The following is a 21771-nucleotide window of genomic DNA, read 5'->3' as shown; positions in this document are numbered from 1 at the left end:
AAGATTCAATGTAAATAAAGTATAAAATGTTATTTCATATTCTATTATAAAACATTTATTGGCCTAATAATATTTTAAATAATATTTTTAAAAGCACTTATTTTTTAAATTTAGCGGGAACTCTGTAGGTAATCTGGGTTGATCGTAGTTCAACATCTTGTTACCTGATGGCGTTAGTAGTACTATTTTTTGAAAGTGCACGTTAAAGAATTTAAAAACATGAAAACACGGTTTACACGTTGTTTGGAGTTCATCAAATCAATTAAATTTCAGTAATGTATAAAGTCCTTTTTTATCGCTATATGAATTAAATGATAGAAAGTGAGTAACTCTGAAGTGACGAACCATTTGCCGCAGTGTAATTATACATATACAGTCTGAAGAATTCGAAATTAATAATTACATATCTTAGGAGTGATGATAAACGTGCAAAAAACTTTCGAACGTGTTAAAAAGCATTTATGTTCATAACTTGATTACTAACATTTACCATCAATTTCATGTTTTCTTTAATTATATTTCTTAAGAGTGATAAGAAGGTTGTGTAAAAAGGAAGAAAATACATACCTATTAAATGAAATATAACCATTATTACGATCATTTGTTATTACTTTTTAATAGCATTTTTGATATATAATAAATAGTTTATAATTCTTTGGATTGTGCGCAATAATACAGTAGAAATGGAAAGACTAACGAATTGCCACATTGATTGCATTCCTAAATGTACATACTTCATTACTTTCCCAACATTCTTACAATCAACTAAAACCGCGAAGGAATTTTCCCTTTTATTAAATTTATTCGAACTCATATTTTAATCGAAATTCTTTTTTGCAAGTAAACAGTAAAAGATACACAGATATATTATATGTCTACTTTTTTCGTACTATAGATTTGTAGCATTGATTGTTAATAGATACAGCTTCGCAGAATTTTAAATTACACAATCTGAACCAGTTTTTTCAAACCAGTGTAGTTATCGAAAGGTGTAACTGTCAACAGTTTTAGTCACGTAGAATCAACAGATTTTTATCTGCTCACCGAAGGAACATTGGCACCTGATTAACCGAAAAGGTATAAAAAAAAAAACTTCTGAATTGTTTGAATAATATAAAAGAGTTTATTGCTCTAGAAACGTATAATCAGAGTTTCCGAACATGTCGTGTCGTACTTTGAGCGGGGCGAAAGAAAGACAGGATTTCGTCCAGTTGACTAGAGGAAAAGGGGCCAATCAGAGCGCAGCGACTGGCGTCGAATCGGGAGAGTTCGGGATGGGACGAGGTAAGCACGATTTGCTTGCTTCGTGAATCTTGCAATCCGCTTCAATTCAGTCAGTTGAGAAAGATCGCTTTTGGTGGAATGTTGTGTTTCGACGCTGCAGTTTATATCTATCGTATATAGGCAGCATTAAGTAACTGTTTACCACAAAAATCGGAACTTTCCATTTCTCAATACACGTAGAATGGTATACAATTCGGTCATACATTCCGCACGGTGATATATCGGTGGTGCGTAGAAATTATTTTCACCTACATGTACGTGACGGTGCCATTTCATAATTTAACACTTTCTTGTTCTTCGGGTCAGTGAAATTATTCGAAAAAGAGGATATATCTCAGTTACAAATCATCCAAAACATCCGTAATATAGATGAAGTGAATGTTCTTCAGGGGCAAGAAGTTTTGTTTGGTGAGTCTTCCAGTTACTTTTTGTCCTTAGCAGTCGAAAGAATTTTCTGCTTTTTTTTAGTACATACGCGAAGTTTTATATCTCTTATTTCACGAAATATTGACTGAGAAAAGATCTTAGAATGAATGAAGATACAGATTTATTGTATACGTAACTAAAGCCAGGCATGAGTGAAATGTCATCGGAATGTTGTGGTCATAACATTTGAGCACAGTGTGCAACGACAGTAGCGCGTAGGGCACAGTTCGTCTGGTCATTGAATCTGACTGGCGGTCCTCGAACTGCAGAAATTACTTTATCGCAGTTTATGGCGGGGTCGTAAATGGTCCGCATGAAAGTCCTGCGCTGAGGTGCCAGCTAGGCTCCTCCTGCGCGGATTACACAGTACAACCTTTAACCCGTTCGATCAGCAGCGGGAGCTTTCTTTTAGTTTCGATTAGGTAGAAAAAAGGTTAGGTTAGGTTAGGTTAGTCAGCGAAGTACTAATAAAAAAAGGCCTGAATGGCTTAAGTCAGTGAAAAATAACTATGTACTTCATATCTGGAAAAAAAGCATATTCCTGGCAGCCTGGAAGGCCTTAGTCATTCAAAAATATTAATATTAAATTATTTTTCGGCTCTGCAGAACTCTGTATACTATTCTATACCAGGTATGTATACAGTACAGTACCTTCGTGGTACTTCGTAGTACCACCATGAAGTAATTTGTACAATTCATGTACCATTTGACTCGTTAGGCACGAATAAAAGCAGAATACTTCTTTTTAGTTAACTTAGCTCGAAAAATGGTAGAAATAATATGCGCTTGTACAATGACTGAAAGACAAGCGAGAAAAGATTAAATAGTATTTAAGGGGTTAGGTCACTCTAGAGCAAGAAAAAATAGGCATATTTTGAAAATTTTCTTTTTAATGATGGAATTAATCCAAATTCTGCAAGCATGCCTTTATTAATAAACTAATAAACATTCGGCGAGATCGGTTCACCGACGCTGCGGCGTGAATGTGTTAGTGAATTTGTAGCCAACTTCACTGCGACAAGTTCAATCCAACTCATTGTCAGTGTACAATACTTTATTATTTATATGTTTGACAAGCTACGAGAAGCATACATTAGGTTCTAATTTTGGATACACTGTGTGTAACCAAGAAAAAAAAAGGATTGTTTTCTCTTCTCTTAGTTTGTAACCACGTGCTTCCAGCACGAGGAAAGTAATTATCAACGTTCCCTGGCAAATTTAACAAGTAACCTCGTGACTGTCGATTCACATCCTCCCGTGACTTTGTTTGACATACGTATTTAAAATTACAAATTGGTTAAAAATGCGTGTCGCGTTTGTTTTTCGCGCATTAAAAGAACAAACTTCTGGGATAATATCGATTTTGAAGCGTAAAGTTCATTTTGTTTCTCCTTTCTTGGATAACTTTGTAAAGAATTGAAATATTATGTATCTTACGCTTATTGAATATGAAAATTCGATTTTAAAATGACTGATACTCATAATTATTAGTGGAAACGATTAAACTTTGACGAAATCAATTTTTGCAACCTTTCGACCATTTATTTTGGGCTTATCTAAATTATAAACTAAAGATATGTACAGAAACGTCATACTGGGCGTGAACCAATAATAAAAAGGAAGCCTGAAAAATACGAAAATAAATGGACGAAACGAATGTTATCTTTTGAAAAAATTTCACACGAATATTCATTTTATAGTGGAAAGCGAATTTCCTTTAATAAACTGGTAATTAATCGGGTGGGTGAAGATGAAATTCTCAGACATTCATCGAGCATAATAAATGTTATTCGAACCAGTGATATTGAAAAGTAAGTTGGAAAACTACCGTCCCCAATGTTTCGTCGCGTGATAATGTGGAAAATTTTATACCGTTTTTTCGCGGGCATATGCACTTGATATTTATACTTGATAAAAATCTAACCCGGTCACTAGTGTATCTCATTTCCCTGAATTTCAAATTGAAACCATTCGAAATGTATGTAACAGTGGGTCACAAAATAATTCGCTCATCGTTTAAAACAGAATACCTTATTTAAAATTGGACCAAATGACTTGAGGCTTTTTGAGAAGCTATAAAAATTCATTTATTAAGATATGAGGTTCTGTCGTTTTAAAAAATTATAATTTGTCGAAATCGGGGAAAAAATAGTAAAAGGCAATTTCTTAACTGTTTTATTTGAGTCTATAATGAAAATTTAAAATATGTCTTTCGTAGATTCAAATAAGTTATGTGTATGGTGAAAATTTCATCGAGATCGGTCAACGCATTTAAAAGTTATAAGTAATTAAAATTAAATAATTAAAATTTCCAAAAATCGCAGGTTTTCATCTAAGAACATAACTAGCCACGTTCTTAGGTGAAAAATCGTGATTTTCGGAAATTTTAATTTCTTATTATTAAAATCAGATAATTAAAATTAAATAATTAAAATCTCCAAAAGTCACGGGTTTTTCATCTAAGAACATAACTAGTCACGTTCTTAGATGAAAAGTCGCGATTTTCGAAAATTTTAATTACTTGTAACTTCTAAATTTATTATAGGCTCTTATAAAAAGGTTGAATAATAACCATTCGCTATTTTTTCACGATTTCAACAAATTGTAATTTTTTAACGCGATAAAAAGAAATATTTTAGTGAATTAATTTTTATAGTTTCTCAAAAAATTTCAAGTTATTCAGTCCAATTTTAACCGAGGTATTCTATTTTAAACAGCGTCCACTTACTTTTGCCTCTAACTGTATATTCTTTAATCCTCATTACTTTTCTGCTTTGTTCATATGCACGAACGTTATACACTTAGATACTTTTTCAAATTTCTATTCTATTATCTTAGTTCAAACGTTATCAATAATGATATATCGCTTTTTTGCAGAAAAATAAAATTTCTAAAAAAAAAGTTGCGCATGGAAGAATGACATACTTCTCTGAAAGTAGGTCGAAGTTGTTTCTAAAATTATTACTAGTTTAGTACCTAAATTCATAATTTGTCGAGTTAGCGACATGAAATTTTCACCCTATATTAAATTCGTTCCTCACCAGACAGACATAATAAGGTTAAAAGCCGTGGCAATCAGTCTGTGTAGAGTTATCGTTTAATATTAAAGTCTCTGTCTGTCATAAAAAAAGATCTTATATTTCAAGTTTTTTGTACTTAATCATCGAGTTCAGCAACGTAAGGAAAAACAAGATGATGTAATTTTAATTGACAAGTTACTCCATGCTTAAGATTTATTAGGTGTACAAATTAATTCGGTGCCTTTTCTTTATTTTAATTAAAGATTTATTTTTAAAAAGCAACAGTAATTCCGGTTACTGAAATAATCGTTATTATTATTATGTTGTCTTGTCATTTTTCAAATATTCAAAACCGCGGGAAAATATTCAAATCAAATACATTAATTAAGAAGGTATAATACTAAAGGCACCGAATTAATTTGTACACTGTGAGTTACATTGAACTTGTCGCAGTGAAGTTGGCTACAAATTCACTACACATTCACGCTGCGTCGGTGAGACGTTGGGCGAAATCGACTCACCGACGCGGCGTGAATCTGTTAGTGAATTTGTAGCCAACTTCACTGCGACAAGTTCAATGCAACTCAGGGTGTACACCTAACAAAATTCTTGGAAAAACTTGCGCCAAATTTTGTTGCTAATTTTATGTAATTCACAGTACTGTAATATTTTACATAATATCTCGAATTCCAAATGTCTGAGTAAGTAATCATTTTATTCTGTTTACTTATCTACTAATCCCGGCTTCGATAATGAACATAATTTCTGTTGCAGATACAAAAAATTTTGGTTTTTTCCCCAAAAAAATATAGGAAATATTTTTGAAATTTAATATTATCTCATCGGAAGGTTTATTGTTTTTTCAATTGTACGATTTTATTTCGCAGCAAAAAAAGAACGAATAATCTGATTCTTTGTTTATCGAAGCGTATTGTTATTTAGGTCGATGGAGTGTCGAGTTTCCGTTCGCTGCGATTGATATCGCATTAAAATTAGCAACTCTGTTCGAATGATTAATAATTCATGTCTCTCTGTATCTTTCGACAGAAAGAAAGGAACTTTGAAACCGCACGTGTATAGCGATGAGTTGGCAAGCTTAGTATTATACATAGTTCATTACACTAAATACTTTTAATTAACTGAACATGTATTTCCAAATTTCACATAGTTTTTATCGTTTTCAACCATTTCTTCTAACTAGAATGAACAATTTGTTTAGGTTTCTTTTTTTTTTTATTGCTTTTTCAGAAAATAGGTAAAATTGATGTTTCTCAAGATATACGATGTTAATAAAATTTTCTCATTTATTCGTTGCGTTTTCACGGAAATAATTCCACTGAATTTTATTCTTATTTAGTTCTCGCTATTCCAGAAACACTTTCAAACTTAAACAATTATAAGAATGACGTAAGGTGTGTTATTGTAAACTGTACAATTGTTAGCTCAACCTATTCTTAACGTGAAAATCATCCAGCGGTGAAATTTGCGTCATTAATCGTTGAGTACGAACCAGGAACCCGCATAGAACACCGCATGCTATTCGCTCGCGGTATTTTTTCCCTTTTTTTTTTCTTTTTCTTTTATTCATTCGATTTACGGTATTGTACAAAGTTAATTAATATTGATTACTGGAACTAAAAAAGGAAATTGTTTTCGATCGAAGAAATCTGTTATCTTGAGAGTGTAAAAGGAGGCCAGTTGAAGATATTTTCGTAAGCGTTTAATTAAATATTCAGGAAAGAATCGTATATTTCAAATTTAACTCGTTCTTTGCTCTTTGCCGATCGATCTCCTACGAAACAATTTTTTTCCTCTCTTTTTCCTTGTCTGAAAAAATTTCCGGATTAATAATAATGTTTAGTCATCATGAGACTGTATCTCCATCGATAGACTAATCCTTATATTCATTGAGTTCATAATTAATTACAGATGGACTGTTTCTAAGAGAAAAAAGAAGAGAACGATTACATACTTTGTAATTTTAATCAGTTTAATTATTAAGGTATTTCAAAATAGACAGTTTTTTAAAATGACGGTAATGTTATTCCTTTAGTTTTTGCTATCGTTTTGATCGACAAGTTGATGTATGTTCAGTTGGGACTGTATCAGTGTTAATTATCTTTCATTTAGTTGCTGCGGCACTACACCTTACCATGCGAAGGACATTACGATTCTCAATGAATGACTATACCGTTATTTTTATACTATAGCGTTATGCCATGTTGAATCGTTTCTATTAATATATTCTTTTTAATTTGATTGACTCTTTTAATCATCTTTCGTATACAGTTAGAAGCGATACTACATATACTGTTCTCTAAGGTTAAACATTTCAAACGAGCATATAGTCATGTTGGAAAGCTTTGCAAATAGCGTTGGTTTATTACCGTTTGGATGTATTTAGTCTAATGTGTATTTAAAGAAGAATACGAGAGAAGCCGAGTCATTAAGAAAATATACATATCTCCTGTTGTTTGCATTGAATCGATAAGAGATTGTGGCAAAAATGAAGATCCTCTAAAGTATTCGGATAATATTTGCATAAGAAAGTAGTTCACATATAGAAAGCGAAACAACAGAGAGTGATATTCATTTATGAATGAAACGAGTGAATACATACTACTCTTACGTTTGTTTTAATTTGTTTTTTCTTTCCCCAATATCAGCAATAATAATGGGAATAAATTATGCGTGGTACTTGCCCATACCATAAATATTTTCGGCTTCAATTAACGAACGATTCCATCGAATATTACGGAAAGAATGTCTGCTGACGTCGATCGGCTGAAATTTGCAAAATCCTCGAGGATTTTTCCATTATAAAGAAGCAACAACCGGTGATAAGCGAAACATAATATCCAACTGTTCGTGACAATGAAATTTCAGTTCAGATTAAAGGGGAAAAAAAAGAAATCTTCAGGAAGAAGGAGAAAACTTTCCAACTGGCATAAGAAGGAAATAAAATCATTCGATAGTTTCTTCTTTCCTTCGATTCCTTGAAACAATATATTGTGTATATCTTATCACAGCGATAAAGATGAAGGCTAAAATGATTTCTGTTTTCAATTAACACTGTAAATATGCGAGAAGGGAATAAAGTAATATTCTCCCGTGTCGTCATTTAAGGAACTAGTTCAACTTCTAGTAAAAAGATTTTCCTTTCCTTAACGATGGGGTTATACTAGGGATCTACGGACACTCGATATTATAGGCTCGGGCAGGCTCGGAAAAAATCGGGCGGGCTCGGATAAATTCGGGCGGGTGTCCGATAGGTGCGTGCAGTCAGGTAGCCCGACTATTTCGGGTCAGGTCGGATAGAGTCGGGAAGGTTCGGACGATTTCCCGCGGACCGCGGGCCGCGGCCTAATTCTTATGTACAATATCAATCATAGTGTCCGTTTGTCTAATATATTTTGTAGTTTCAAATAAATTATTGAATATTCTAAAGCTTTTATCAGATGATTATGTTCATTATTTTAACGCTTTTGTTAAATAATTAGATTTATGATATTTGCTGCGGTTGAATTTAGACTCCAAAGTCATTGCTTTTTCACTAGACGAACGGACACTATGACTGATATTGTACTGTGTTAATACTTGCAATAAGCATGTGCAAAATCTGTTTTATGTGGAATTTTGGAATAAGATAAATTTTATGTGGAAAAATAATACTCATAACGAATTTATTTGAAATGAATTTCATTCCATGCCACTTGTATCTTCATTTTATACAAAATAAATTTTGAACATGCTGATTGTAAGCATTAACAAGTACATGAGAGTTGGGTCGCGGCCTGCGGCCCGCGAGATCTGGTCCGAATCTGCCCGACTTTAACCGACCTGACCCGAAATAGTTGGGCCACCCGATTGCACGCATATATCGGACACCCGTCCGAGCCCGCCCGATTTTTTCCGAGTCTGCCCGAGCCCGTAATATCGGCTACCCTCACATCCCTAATTTATACATAATGTATAGCCATTTTCATTGAACTTGAAGCTTCAAGTTGGTATACCATAAGTACCATTTTGCGAAACTTTTATGCCATGAAATGATAGAAGACGCACATGTTACAACACATGGTCTGACCAACGTTGAAAGCAATAAAACGCAATTTACGACGGAATCGGATCTGCTTGAAATCCCGTTGTTCTAATTTACCTACGATTTTACGTACAACGTTCCAACCACTCTCTCTGACTCCGCTTAAGTTTTCAGTTATATTTAGCAGTATAGCATATATATACTGTAAAGTTTTAGGAAAACGGCATCGAGCAGGATTTACCGACAATAATTCTCTTTTAGACAAAATATACATTTGTAACGTTCACACGTAACGCGAATCGGTCGGAGGTGCACAAATTTCTTTCCAAGTAAAACTAATCCTATTTTTGTTTATCTGACAGACAGTTACGTAGATTTCACGGTCGATTAAAAAGGGTAATAAATGACGAGCGTTACAATAGTAATGGATCGCGTACCGATGGTAATTACTAGACTGAAAATATACGTTTGAAAAAGCTTTAGCTGACGTCAGATGATAGTGACGCTTGTATATTTATTTTCACTGGCAAACTTGAAACGCCTCAACATTTTTCTTTTCGTTTGTTGCGTTTCAGGTAAGTTGTTTATCCGATGTAAATGCATTTCTCGAGAGGAAGAGAATAATAAAACTATCTCCGTGTCTGCGTCATTCCGTTACGTTTCGAATACACGATTTACAATTCATAGAAGCAGTCTTTTATATCTTTGTAACAATGGGAAACATCCGGATCATGATTTTCACGATTCCTTTTAAATTATGTTGCAAATATGTATATTTTTTTTTTTTTTTGGTATTAATTAGAGAAGCTGCTGAGTTTATCATTTAACGAAAAATCCATCAATGAGTCATTTTAGAATCGAGTCACCCCACTGTCCCACGCAATCTACTAATGGATCGTGATAAAAGTTCACGACCTTACGATAACTCATGTGGGAACCAGCAGCATGAGCACATACATTGATTTTTAACCCCTCGGCATATTGATCGTAACGAGCATTCTTTCGGTCATTAGATCATCTTCGTTTCGGGTATTCCTTCCGACTAATGATCGGGCAATCGTGAAGTAGGGGACACCGGGTACGGTTGTCACAATTGTTATAAAAAAGAAACTAAACAATAGAAATGTACTCATCACCCATGGCAACGCGTGGATATATTATCGCCTCTCCCACGCGATCGTTCAATTCACGACGGGTCATTGTTAGTTTTGATACACTTGAAGTAAATTTTTGCAATATCTTTTCTATTACATAAATATATTGGTTTCTTAGTATCGAATGTAACGGCTTTAAAATCCGATAGTTTAGAGTTTTATCTAATTTAGTCTGATGATCTTTTTGCATTTTTCAAATTTCTTAATAAATGAGTGGATAGTTTAAATTATTTAACGGTGTGGGTCAAGTTGTCACAGAACATTTGGGGTTATTTGTCACATTTGCCATCACTGCGATTCAGATGATTCTGATTAACGATAAGACTGGTGACTGATAAGTGATTGATAAGTTTGTTACAATTATTTGTAATTCATTTTTAATGATTTAGAATTCTTAATTTTATTATAAATATTTCATTCATAATCAATACAAAGAATTAGATTTTTAATTTTTTTTTAAATATTTACAATTGTAAGTTTAATTTTGTATTCAAGGCTATAGTTTCTTAGTTTCATTATTATTTTGTGTTCGAATTTCAGAATGAAACTTTAAATATAAGAGATTTTTATAACGTATGTGATAACATTAATAATCAAATTGTTACTTTTTCAATTGAATTGATTTTTTCTTAATAAATTTGGTTATTTATTATACGGTCTCGCGTTTTGAAAGGCCCCGCGGGCTACTCGCGGTTGAAACTAATAAAAAATTATCTTCGATCATCAATAAGCCAGGACCGATTTACATCTTTGGATATTCTTTCAATAGAAAGCGAAATAGCAAACTCAATCAATTTTGATGACGTAATCATAGATCTTGCGGCGAAAAAATTGAGAAAAATTATGTAATATTCATCTTACAAAAAATATATGTAACATCCTTTGTACTTATAATAAATAATTCCTTATTGTGAAATTTAAGTATAGGATTTGAATGTATATTCTGGCTCCGCAAAATTTTTGAACCGGGCCCCGCAAAAGGTCACGCCGGCCCTGTTTAAATGTGTGACAACCAACCTGTTGAATCGTAAAAGCCAGAAGACGAAAACGCGAGGATTAACCTTCGATTCGAGCCCTTTACAACGGCTACATATAAGCAAGACAATGACGCTCTTATTGACCAATGTAAACTGTTTGGTAAAGGAAAAAGTTGTTCGGAATCACCCTAGCAACCCCCCACTTCCGAGTGTTACGCCAGTTCCGGGACACCCTGTATAGGAGTTCAGAACATTGAATTTCATACAGGGTGATCCTCTCGCTACGCTACCCGAAAGGAAGTGCCGCCGCAATAGAATGTACAGAGTGATCCTCTCGCTAGGGGACACAAAGGAACACTGGCGACAATGTACCCCTTGACCACACTATAAAGAGGTCCGTATTGGGAACCTACCCGGGCCGAGACGACTCTATGTATCTTCATGGTGCGGTCAAGGGAGTCATTGTCGCCAGTTCCCTTGTGTCCTTTAGCGAGAGGATCACCCTGTAGAAGTCGACATCCCGTTTCTGTCATCGCTTACTTCAGGCCTATCCAAGTACGGGAATTTACTCCTGGAACACATGTTTTGGGTCCCCTTCCAACGCTGCTCCTTCAAGTAAGATGGGACGGTTCCGACTACCATCTCTCCGAGGAGACAGTACCGCCACTAGGAAAGACGGAGAGACGGTAGTCGGAACCGTCCCATCTTACTTGAAGGAGCAGCGTTGGAAGGGGACCCAAAACATGTGTTCTAGGAGTGGATTCCCCTACTTGGACAGGTCTGGCTTACTTGACGGAGGTGGCCCCTGCAGCGAACACGGCTGTGTGCGTGAAAATGTGTTAAGAAAATATTCTGTTTTCCGCAGCGTTTAAATAGGACTCTTCTGCTTATTGCACACATTTTCACGCACACAGCCTTCTTCGCTGCAGGGGTCAAGTAAGCGATGACAGAAATGGGATGTCGAGTTCACCAGATTCTATAACTACGAAAAGACCAGTTTTCGTTCTTTCGTGCGCATCTTCGCCCTGATTGGCGATACTCCAAACGTAGTGGAAAGCGATTAGCGGAGAGCACGCTGCGTCCCCCCACCACCTTCCAACCTGCGCGTCGCAGTCATGGACTCTTGTGGCGGCACTTCGGGTAGCGTAGCGAGAGGATCACCCTGTAGCACCGTTTAATCGTCGCTAAAGATCGACACTGCGGTGCATATACATATACAACCCAAGCTCCGGGTACATTGTCACAAAATAATTACTACAGATAATGTGAATTAACTCAGAGTATGGCTGTAGTTCCGAATACGACCGGTCGCCGATCAAGATGAAATTTGGAGGGTTGGTTGGGAGCAGGTAGACGACCCCAAATATAAAGTGGTATCTTCGGCTTCCTATTAGTTTTCGAGATATTAATTAAAAACTTTCGTACAATACATAGAATTTTTCCTATACAGACGTAACTAACACTACCGTCTTCGCTATAGCAACCGTCATCGTGAACTGTCGAACAGCCGTTCACACCATAGCGATATCGGCTTCCGTTTCTATAGGGTGTTCCATGTAAAATCCATTTTTTTAGTTACATTACGTTATGTTTTATATTGTATTACTAATTTTCAAGGAATTAAACACATTTGATTTATACGTAGGTTAGGTTAGGGTAGATAAATTGCAACGCTACAACAGTCGTCGTATCTCCAAAGTTTTGAATAGGACACCCTATAGATATTCAAGTTGGAATCCCCGCTGTGTCAGTGGCTGTTCGACACTTGACGATGTCAGCTTACTACAGCGAAGACGGTTGTGTTAGTTACGTCTGTATAGGAAAAATTCTATGTATTGTACGAAAGTTTTTAATTAATATCTCGGAAACTAATAGGAAGCCGAAGATACCACTTTATATTTGGGGTTCCCTCCCCCCCACCCCCCTCCCCCTCAAAATTTCATCTTGATCGGCGACCGGTCGTATTCGGAACTTCATCCCACAATATTATTGATAGTATTCATAAAACTAATTTTTTTTATAAACTTTCCCGTACCTAGTTTATATTAAACTATGTCTGAATGAATTTCCCTGCAACTATAATCTGTAAAAAATAAAAATAAAAATATGTGACAACCCGGTCTCCCCAAAATTTCAAATGAAATTTCATGACAGAAAAGTATCGTCAAGTGGCACTCGTGGTATGTCAATGTAAAGTTTAAAGATCAACGGAAATGACTTTATAAGCGTCTCATCGATATTCTCAATACTCTCGATCTGGCATGAAATCGTATTAGACTTTATATCTTTCCAAATTCATCACCGTTCACTGAAGCTGGCGTCATTGCTTGTTGTAACTGGCAACCAGCCATTTTGTATCAAGAATACCAACGGTGGGTTTATGTAGTAAATTTCGTTTAACTTTCAGCTTCAAATTGATATATCATAAGTATTATTTTATGATACTTTTCTGTCATCGAATCTCGCTAGAGTTTATGTCTTTCGAAATCAACTGTTTTATATGTAGCAACGTTACTTTGAGGTAAAATATCAAATTTTTGGCATAAATTCAACAGACACTTCTGTTATGACTTATGTGTGTCGTAACAAGTAAATTATAGATTAAGGAGAGAGAGATTAGAGATGTGCTGTCCGAGTACTCGGAATTTACAAGCCGAGCTGAACTCGCTTCGATTGTTCGAGCCAAGCCGAGCGCTTGAATTTTGCCGAATTACTCGAAATCAACGAACTGTTTGAAACTCGAAAAAATCGAACTACTCGAATATTCGATTTACTTGAAGATGAATTTTCAGCTCGAATATTCGAGTAGCTCGCTTTTGTTTCAAGCAGTTCGTCGATTTCGAGTAATTCGGCAAATTCAAGCGCTCGGCTCGGCACGATCGACCGATCATGGTTTGACTCAAAATTCGAGTACTCGAATAAATTGAGCACTCCTAATTTACAAGCCGAGCTGAATTCGCTTCGATTGTTCGAGCCAAGCCGAGCGCTTGAATTTGCCGAATTTTCGAGCTGAAAATTCATCTTCAAGTAAATCGAATATTCGAGTAGTTCGATTTTTTCGAGTAGCTCGAAAATTCGGCAAATTCAAGCGCTCGGCTCGGCTCGATCGACCGATCATGGTTTGACTCAAAATTCGAGTACTCGAATAAATTGAGCACTCGTAATTTACAAGCCGAGCTGAACTCACTTCGATTGTTGGAGCCGAGTCGAGCGCTTGAATTTGCCGAATTTTCGAACTATTCGAAAAAATCGAACTACTCGAATATTCATGCTGAAAATTCATCTTCAAGTAAATCGAATATTCGAGTAGTTCGATTTTTTCGAGTAGCTCGAAAATTCGGCAAATTCAAGCGCTCGGTTCGGCTCGATCGACCGATCATTGTTTGACTCAAAATTCGAGTACTCGAATAAATTGAGCACTCGTAATTTACAAGCCGAGCTGAACTCGCTTCGATCGTGCGAATCGAGTCGAGCGCTTGAATTTGCCGAATTTTCGAGTTACTCGAATATTCGAGCCGTCGTAAAACTTCGATTTACTTGAAGATGAATTTTCAGCTCGAATATTCGAGTAGTTCGATTTTTTCGAGTAGCTCGCTTTTGTTTCAGACACTTCGTCGATTTCGAGTAATTCGGCAAATTCAAACGCTCGGCTCGGCTCGACCGACCGATCATTGTTTCACTCGAAATTCGAGTACTCGAATAAGAGAGATATTGTAAATTATGAATAGAAACAATTAGAGGTTCCTTAAATAATTGTGAAGTATTTATTAAAATTCAAAAAATGACGCAATATGTTCCCTAATACTTCCGTTCACTTTTCAATAGATAATTTTTTGTTATCATTGAAGCCCGCTCGCAAAACGATCAATTTTCTTCTGTACTGCAACGGATATTTTCACAGCTTGTGCCAGCGGGAAAGTCCGTTAAGTCTATATATAAACTGACAGCAACACTTTACTGCAATATATGTATATATTCAGGTCACGTAGAATAATTTTCAGAAAAGAAATTGACTCGTTCCACCACATCATTTTTCGTTTCTGTCAATTGTAAGATTTAGCATTTGTATATAGAAAATATTGGCTTGCGAAAATTGTTTGAAATTGTAACAATGTTTCAGTGAAAAATTATTGAAAAATTCAAGATGAAAAAACAAAGGGATCATAAAATATGAAAAGCCAAAACTAACAAAATCACTGTTTTGCACAATATCTTTCCTCTTACTTTTGTTTCTCTTCTAAAAACGATCAAATAATATTTTCATTGTAAATATTAATTTTTCTTTTTTATATAAATTGCTTTTGTTGGGATGTTACAATATACGTACTTAGAGCGTGTTTTGAATTTTACAACATTTCGAGGAAAACTAAATTGGACGATTATGAATGCTCGAGTGAATGTACGTACATACATTTTTCAAGGTTCGTTTTGAATAAGATAAAAATAGCAAAGTACATAATATTTATTTTATACTCGATACTTGTTTAAGAATACTTCTACGATTAGTCTGTATTAAGAATCTATAAAATCAGTAAAAATTCGTTTAAATACATAAATCTGTTGCGTTTGTTTCAGAATTGTGTCGCATCTATTATACATGAATGGTTGGAGATTCGCCAGACATCGTCGAAGAAGGATCTATCTCAGATCTGGGAGATCTAGAAGGATGGTGGGATAATCAAGGAATCGTGGCATGGAGTTTCGTCCTTTTCGGATGTTTCTTTCTAAATTCCATTCTTCTATTGGCGTTTCTTATACGCCCGTCGCTGCGGACCATTTCCAACAGGTTAATTAATCATTCATTTTGCTCGTTATAATATTATTTACCTACCTTTTATATGTACTCCATTACCTTTGTAAGAAAACCTTGGAATCTTTGGAACTCCTCCACTCCCGGTGCTGATAGTTTCTTCCATCTTGTATCATTTTAGAGCTGTAGTCCATCGTCTCCTATCACAACTCTTGAACCATCTTTAAAGGAAATAGCTATCCAATACGTTAGCCGACCCTCATGGTCCCAGCACATTTTTACCCCATGGAATCCATAGAATATGCCGCCAAGATGATCTGTACCAAGTTTTATCCAAATCGATTAATGGGAACATGGTCAAAATGGCGACTAAATTTGACCCTATTAACATGGGGCTCTATGGGGAATGGTCGAAATCATGCTATCGGCATCCTAGTTTCCGGATATGTTAAACTAGACGATGATACCTTTCAAATGAGCCCATCAGCATCAAGATCGTCACACGGGAACTTATCCGGAAACTAAGATGCCGAAAGCACTATTTCGACCACTCCCCCATAGAGCCCCATGTTAAAAGGATCAACTTTGGTCGCCATTTTGATCATGTTCCCATTAATCGATTTGGATAAAACTTGGTACAGATCATTTTGGCGGCCTATTCTATGGATTCCATGGGGTAAAAATATGCCGGGACCATGGGGGTAGGCTAACGTATTGGATAGCTATTTCCTTTCCCCTACAGTCCGCTAATCAGCCCGTTGATTTTGATTTCAGGTTTGTCATGAACTTAACCGTGTCAAACCTGCTGGTATGCGCCACCATGATCCCGTTATTGATCATGGACGCAGCCTCAACCGCACCTATAGTAGATTCTACGTCCATAGGTAGTATCTGCACGATATCGGAGGGTGCGGTCGCCATCGTGACAACATCCTCTGTGCTCTCGGTCCTCTTGATCGCAGTGGATCAATATTTTGCTGTAGTGGATCCATTACGTTATCGAGCTAGAGTGGACAAATTGAAGGCTGGCATCTTGATCATGTCCATTTGGTTCATCTCCATAGTCTTCGGCTTCCTAGCGTTCTTCAACCCGAATCCTCAGAGTCTCTGGTTATCGTGCTGTTCAAGAAACAACAACTTTCTCGTCAATATCACTTCGTTATCATTCGACAATGAAACTAGAGAAATAAACGTCACCGAATTGCCTCAAGTATTAAATACCTCGGACAATGGTAACTCAATGTTGGATACATTGATGGACAACAGTACCATTACTTATGGCTTCATCTACGCGATTGTATACAGCATCCTCGTTTATTTCATCCCATTCGTCGCCATCTGTTGGATCTACGTCAGTATTTATGTGGCTGCTCATAGAAATTCGGTGAGAACGAGGAAAAGTGGATCGAGACCGATACTCTCTTCGGCTAGCTTCACCGAGGAACAGAATGGCCCGTCTAGAGTTCAGCGTCTGCAGACAGACACTATCGAGGATTTTCGTAAGTTGCCAAAAATATCCAGCCTCTCGTCGATCGACGAGACCAGCGAAACCGTACAACCACCGGGTCAAGGATCTAGAAGACGTTCTTTTTCGTCGGCTCTGGAGATTGAGATTTCCTCCCCGCCGATGGATGACCAACCTTCCTCAGGAATAGTGTTCACCGTTGGACTGCAACCTTTCCAGGTATCCCCACGCTGCTCGAAACATTCGGAACCCACGGACGATCAATTAAGCGATTCTGCGAGTCAAAAAAACGATCCTCAGGTAGAAGAGGAAACAGAAAAATCTTGGAACTCGAGTTTCGTCATCGACCAAACCGCCGATTCGGAGGACGAGCTTCCTCCCGAGTGTTTTGACAAAAAGCTGTCTTTAGAAAACACGTCGAATGATGATAAACAGGATGACTTGGCAGCAACAGGACATCTGCAGCCTGAAACTGACTCAAAGACCCAACGACCAGCAGACAGTGGGATATTGAAGAACTTCTCGGAAGTGAAACCTCATCGTAGATTATCCACCACTTTCGTTGATATAGAACCTAACCTTCCTGATAACTCAACGGTGGTTAGCAACAAGACTGACAAAGACACTGGCACCGGTGGCGGTGCAACAGAATCATCCTCCTGCCTCTTGACACCCATAGTAACGATAACACCTGCGACGAATAAAAACGAAGGTCTTCAACGGGTGGCGAGCGTCAGGAGTACCTCTAGTTATATAAATTCTCTAAAAGATAGAATCAGCAACGGGTCTATATTTAGGCACAGAGAAGAGACAAGAGCGGCGAGAATCAGCGCTGTGGTTATAGTGATGGGTTTGATTTGTTGGTCACCGTATGTGGTACTGTTGTTGACGAAGAATTTACCTCGTTCCACTGGCCAACATTTGCCCCACAAGTACGACGTGTTGGCCTCGAGCTTTTTCATCTTGGCCGCGTATATCAGTCCTCTGTTGTTCGGTTACCGTTCGAAAAGAGTGAAAAGAGAGCTGAGACGGTTCTTCTGTTTCCGTAAAGAGCTCTCCTACAAGAACAACAGGAGCCTGATGGCTAAGAAGGTGCTGAAAAGGAGGCACAGCAGCACCTTGAGTCACTTCGAGATGGACCACAAGTATAATATATTTAACTGTGTTTATGGGAGGAACCGGTGGCCCAAAGAAAAGGTTCAGTTCGTTCAAGTACCGGACACGGCGTTAGCTGTAGAGACATGCAGGAGCAGCTTCTCCAGCGGTGCCAGTACTCAGATCTCTAGCACCTCCACCGAGGAATGTTGACCAGTATCTGTTTCATGTTCCTGACACTTTGCCCTATACTTAATCGTGTTAATCAAGTGTCTGATCAGAGTTACTTATGAACATACCAAATGAAACTTTTTACATTGAATATTGAGAAATATTCGGATTAACCGTCTGTGTAAGTACTTGATGGTTAGAAAGTATTCGATCAAACAGAATTGTTTCGATACGAGAATATACATGTATGTAGATTTCTTTTATTATTTTAAGAATTACGATAGATAAGGATACTGTTAGGTTGTTGCAGATATGTAGTATAAAAAGTCTGACACAGTTTCATGGTATACCGATGTGAAGCTTAAACCTTGATGAAAATCACTGCATAAATGCTTCATTAATGCTCTTAATAGAAGGTGGCTGTTTGCCAAACAGATCAAATGATGAATGATTTCGAAACGTATGAAGTCTGACATAAATTCATGACATAAAAGTATTGTAAAATGGCACTTGTGCTGTACCATTTTGAAGCTTGAAATACAATGAAAACGAGGGTATTAATATTTTGTATAGGAAATGGTTCAGAGTAAAATCTGCAACAATCGAGTAGTGTATGAGTATTTACACTTAATTTTCTATTTTTTTAACAGAATTTTGCTATGTTACTTAATTATCCTCTTACGTAGGAGTTCTACTGAAAAATTAAGTACCAAAGATACACTCTTTGTATTCAAAAAAACTCAAGTATTTATTATTTCAATGAGAAAAAGGTTAGAGGTGACAGAAGAAAATAGTTGTTTGGCTACAATCTTTGTAACCAACACACCCATCTCGCTGAAGGTTACTTTTGTGATGGTAACAGACGTCACAGGTGACTTCTTTTATACACTTACGCGACTCGACTATTTTCAGATGCATTTGAAACGATGGCAGCCAGTCTTTCACTTTCATTTCATTGACAAAGAGAGTGGTTGCCAAGTTTGTTTTTTACATTTGCCAAGAAAAATCAGAGACCATCGAGTAATTACGCAAACTACGAGGATAGTTTAACACGTTCACTGTCGTAGGGGTAATCGTTGATCGACAGACGATCATCATTTCCCATATGCTAGTGAACGTGTTCAATACGTTCGGTTTCTTTCAAAATTTCATTAAAACCTCACGTGATTTTCGCGGTTCGTTGACTAATCGTACATATTTACCGAGATAAGACACGAAATGATGTTTAAAAAGATCAATATTTGCAAATTATCGAACGGAATCGATGAATATTTGCGATGCGTTTAAATGCAAATTAAGCCAAAAAATTGGTTAAGTTATTCTACAAAATAATGTCACTTTCTTGATTGATTAATAATTAACATAATGATGCTAGCTATAAATATGGGTGGCTATGATTTTCATGAAAAAATTCCAAATTTATAGGATGACTTGACAAGAGTAGGTGTGAAAAATGATTTATCTCCAAAAATCAATATTATTTTTCTGTATACCTGAATACATGACAATTTGATTAGATGGTAATAAAAAGAAAAAAGATGGCACTTAAAATAATGTAAAAATAATTCGTTTGGCAGTTCTATAAATAAGGAGCAGTAAAAAAAAAAGGTGGTTGTGCATAGATGACACGCGGTCATATATTTATAGTTCAATGTGTGAAATAAGCTTCACAAACGTTTATTCTCTTACTATCTTTTTTTTTCTTCGTGAAATTTCACTAGTATTAAATTACATATCTGTTAGATTTATTAGTCAGTGTCGACGAGGCTGTTTTAACGCGGTGACATCGATGTTTTGCACCGCAGCATTTATTGAAGCAGCAGAATTATACAGAACGTCTCAAGAATAGTGTACACTGAGTTGCATTGAACTTGTCGCAGTGAAGTTGGCTACAAATTCACTAACGCATTCACGCCGCGTCGGTGAGTGAATGCGTGGCCAACTTCACTGCGACAAGTTCAATGCAACTCACTGTACACTAGGGATGTGTGGGTATCCGATATTACGGGCTCGGGCGGGCTCGGGCGGGTGTCCGATATTTCGGGTTCAGTCGGGTACAGTCGGACTGACTCGGACCAACATCCGCGGGCCGCGGCCCGCGATCCAACTCTCATGTATTTGTTAATACTTGCAAAAGGCATGTGCAAAATTTGTTTTACATGGAATTTTGGAATAAGATAATTTAATAATAAAATAATTTGGGAGCTCGTCCGAATCTGCCCGACTGTACCCGACCGAACCCGAAATAGTCGGGCTATCCGACTGCACGCATGTATCAGACGCCCGCCCGAACCCGGCCGATGTTTTCCGAACCGACCCGACTAGTCGGGAACCCAATACAGTCGGGCCGCACATCCCTAGTATACATTGAGTTTCATCGAACTTGTCGCAGCGTGTGACTCTAACACATATTCACGTCGGCGCGGCAGTCGATTGGCTGCAGTCCCTCCTCCGTCTGTCCCTCGCCCATCCTCCCTCCGACGCGAATATGGTTAGTGTCACACGCCGCGACAAGTTCGATGAAACTCAATGTAGTACGTGGTGGAAATGTTGGGTTGTGATTTTCTTTCATATCTAGGACGCAATTTGTGAAACAGCTAATCGAGTAAGGAGTCAGTTTCTATATTTCTGTAGATAAATATGATTGGTAATCACTTTAAGGTTTAAAGGTTTAGTATCTTTTTTTTTTTAAACGTCCTGTACATACGTACGAACAACCAGGAGACTGTAACTGCTTTGATTACACTTTCAACATAGTAACACTTGAGTAAGCTATTTATTGATACATACCTATCAAAGTATTTTTTTTTCCCCATAAGTACATACGTCGATTAATGTAAATATGTACACAACGTATCTCTCATGACGAATCTTATACCTTGAAGTGTCAAGGATGCTATCCACTCCTCCTCCATCGCTATCTATTTTGTACATTACAAATAAAGGATACTTTTCTCTTTTTTATTTATATTAAATAATCTGTACATATACGATGTGATTTGATGATGAATCTTGGTATTGATTTTATTGTGTGTCACATGTTACACAAACGATGCGTGTTGCGTGTACGTGCGTGTATGCTTGAACCTGTATTTTTGTATATCTACGAAGACACGTGTACATGTATATTCAACAGGCTGTTTTTAATATACGATAATATAATAATATTAGATTTATTGATTCGCCTTTATCAGTGAAACAATAGGTAAAATTGTAGGTAATATTTATTACAGTAATTGACGCTAAATTGTGAAATGACCAGTTTGAAATTTTTTAGAAAAATTTACATTTTACAAAGACATTCAGTGACTTGTAGATTTTTCACAAGTCTGTAATTTATTGAAAAATAAGAAATATTTATTAAGTTATAATCGAAGCACTCTAAGC

The 21771-nt window shown here is 36.7% G+C and overlaps 1 protein-coding gene across 2 annotated transcripts; it reads left to right on the top strand.

Annotated features, from left to right (window-relative positions):
- Positions 1 to 1340: 1340 nt before the first annotated feature.
- LOC117602131 (uncharacterized) lies at positions 1341 to 21761 on the top strand. 2 transcript variants are annotated; one of them, XM_034319727.2, is made up of 4 exons: positions 1341 to 1511; positions 1591 to 1692; positions 15479 to 15689; positions 16428 to 21761. In XM_034319727.2, exons 3-4 carry the CDS (start codon positions 15505 to 15507, stop codon positions 18424 to 18426), a joined length of 2184 nt encoding a protein of 727 aa, XP_034175618.1. In that variant the 5' UTR covers positions 1341 to 1511; positions 1591 to 1692; positions 15479 to 15504; the 3' UTR covers positions 18427 to 21761. The 2 variants fall into 2 exon arrangements, with proteins under 2 accessions (XP_034175618.1, XP_034175619.1); XM_034319728.2 differs by lacking the exons at positions 1341 to 1511; positions 1591 to 1692 and adding an exon at positions 2320 to 2341.
- The last annotated feature ends 10 nt before the right edge of the window (positions 21762 to 21771 follow it).

The sequence above is a fragment of the Osmia lignaria genome, chromosome 13 (assembly GCF_051020975.1).
Source record: "Osmia lignaria lignaria isolate PbOS001 chromosome 13, iyOsmLign1, whole genome shotgun sequence".
Classification (NCBI taxonomy): Eukaryota; Metazoa; Arthropoda; class Insecta; order Hymenoptera; family Megachilidae; genus Osmia; species Osmia lignaria.
This window is presented reverse-complemented; position numbering and strand designations above follow the sequence as displayed.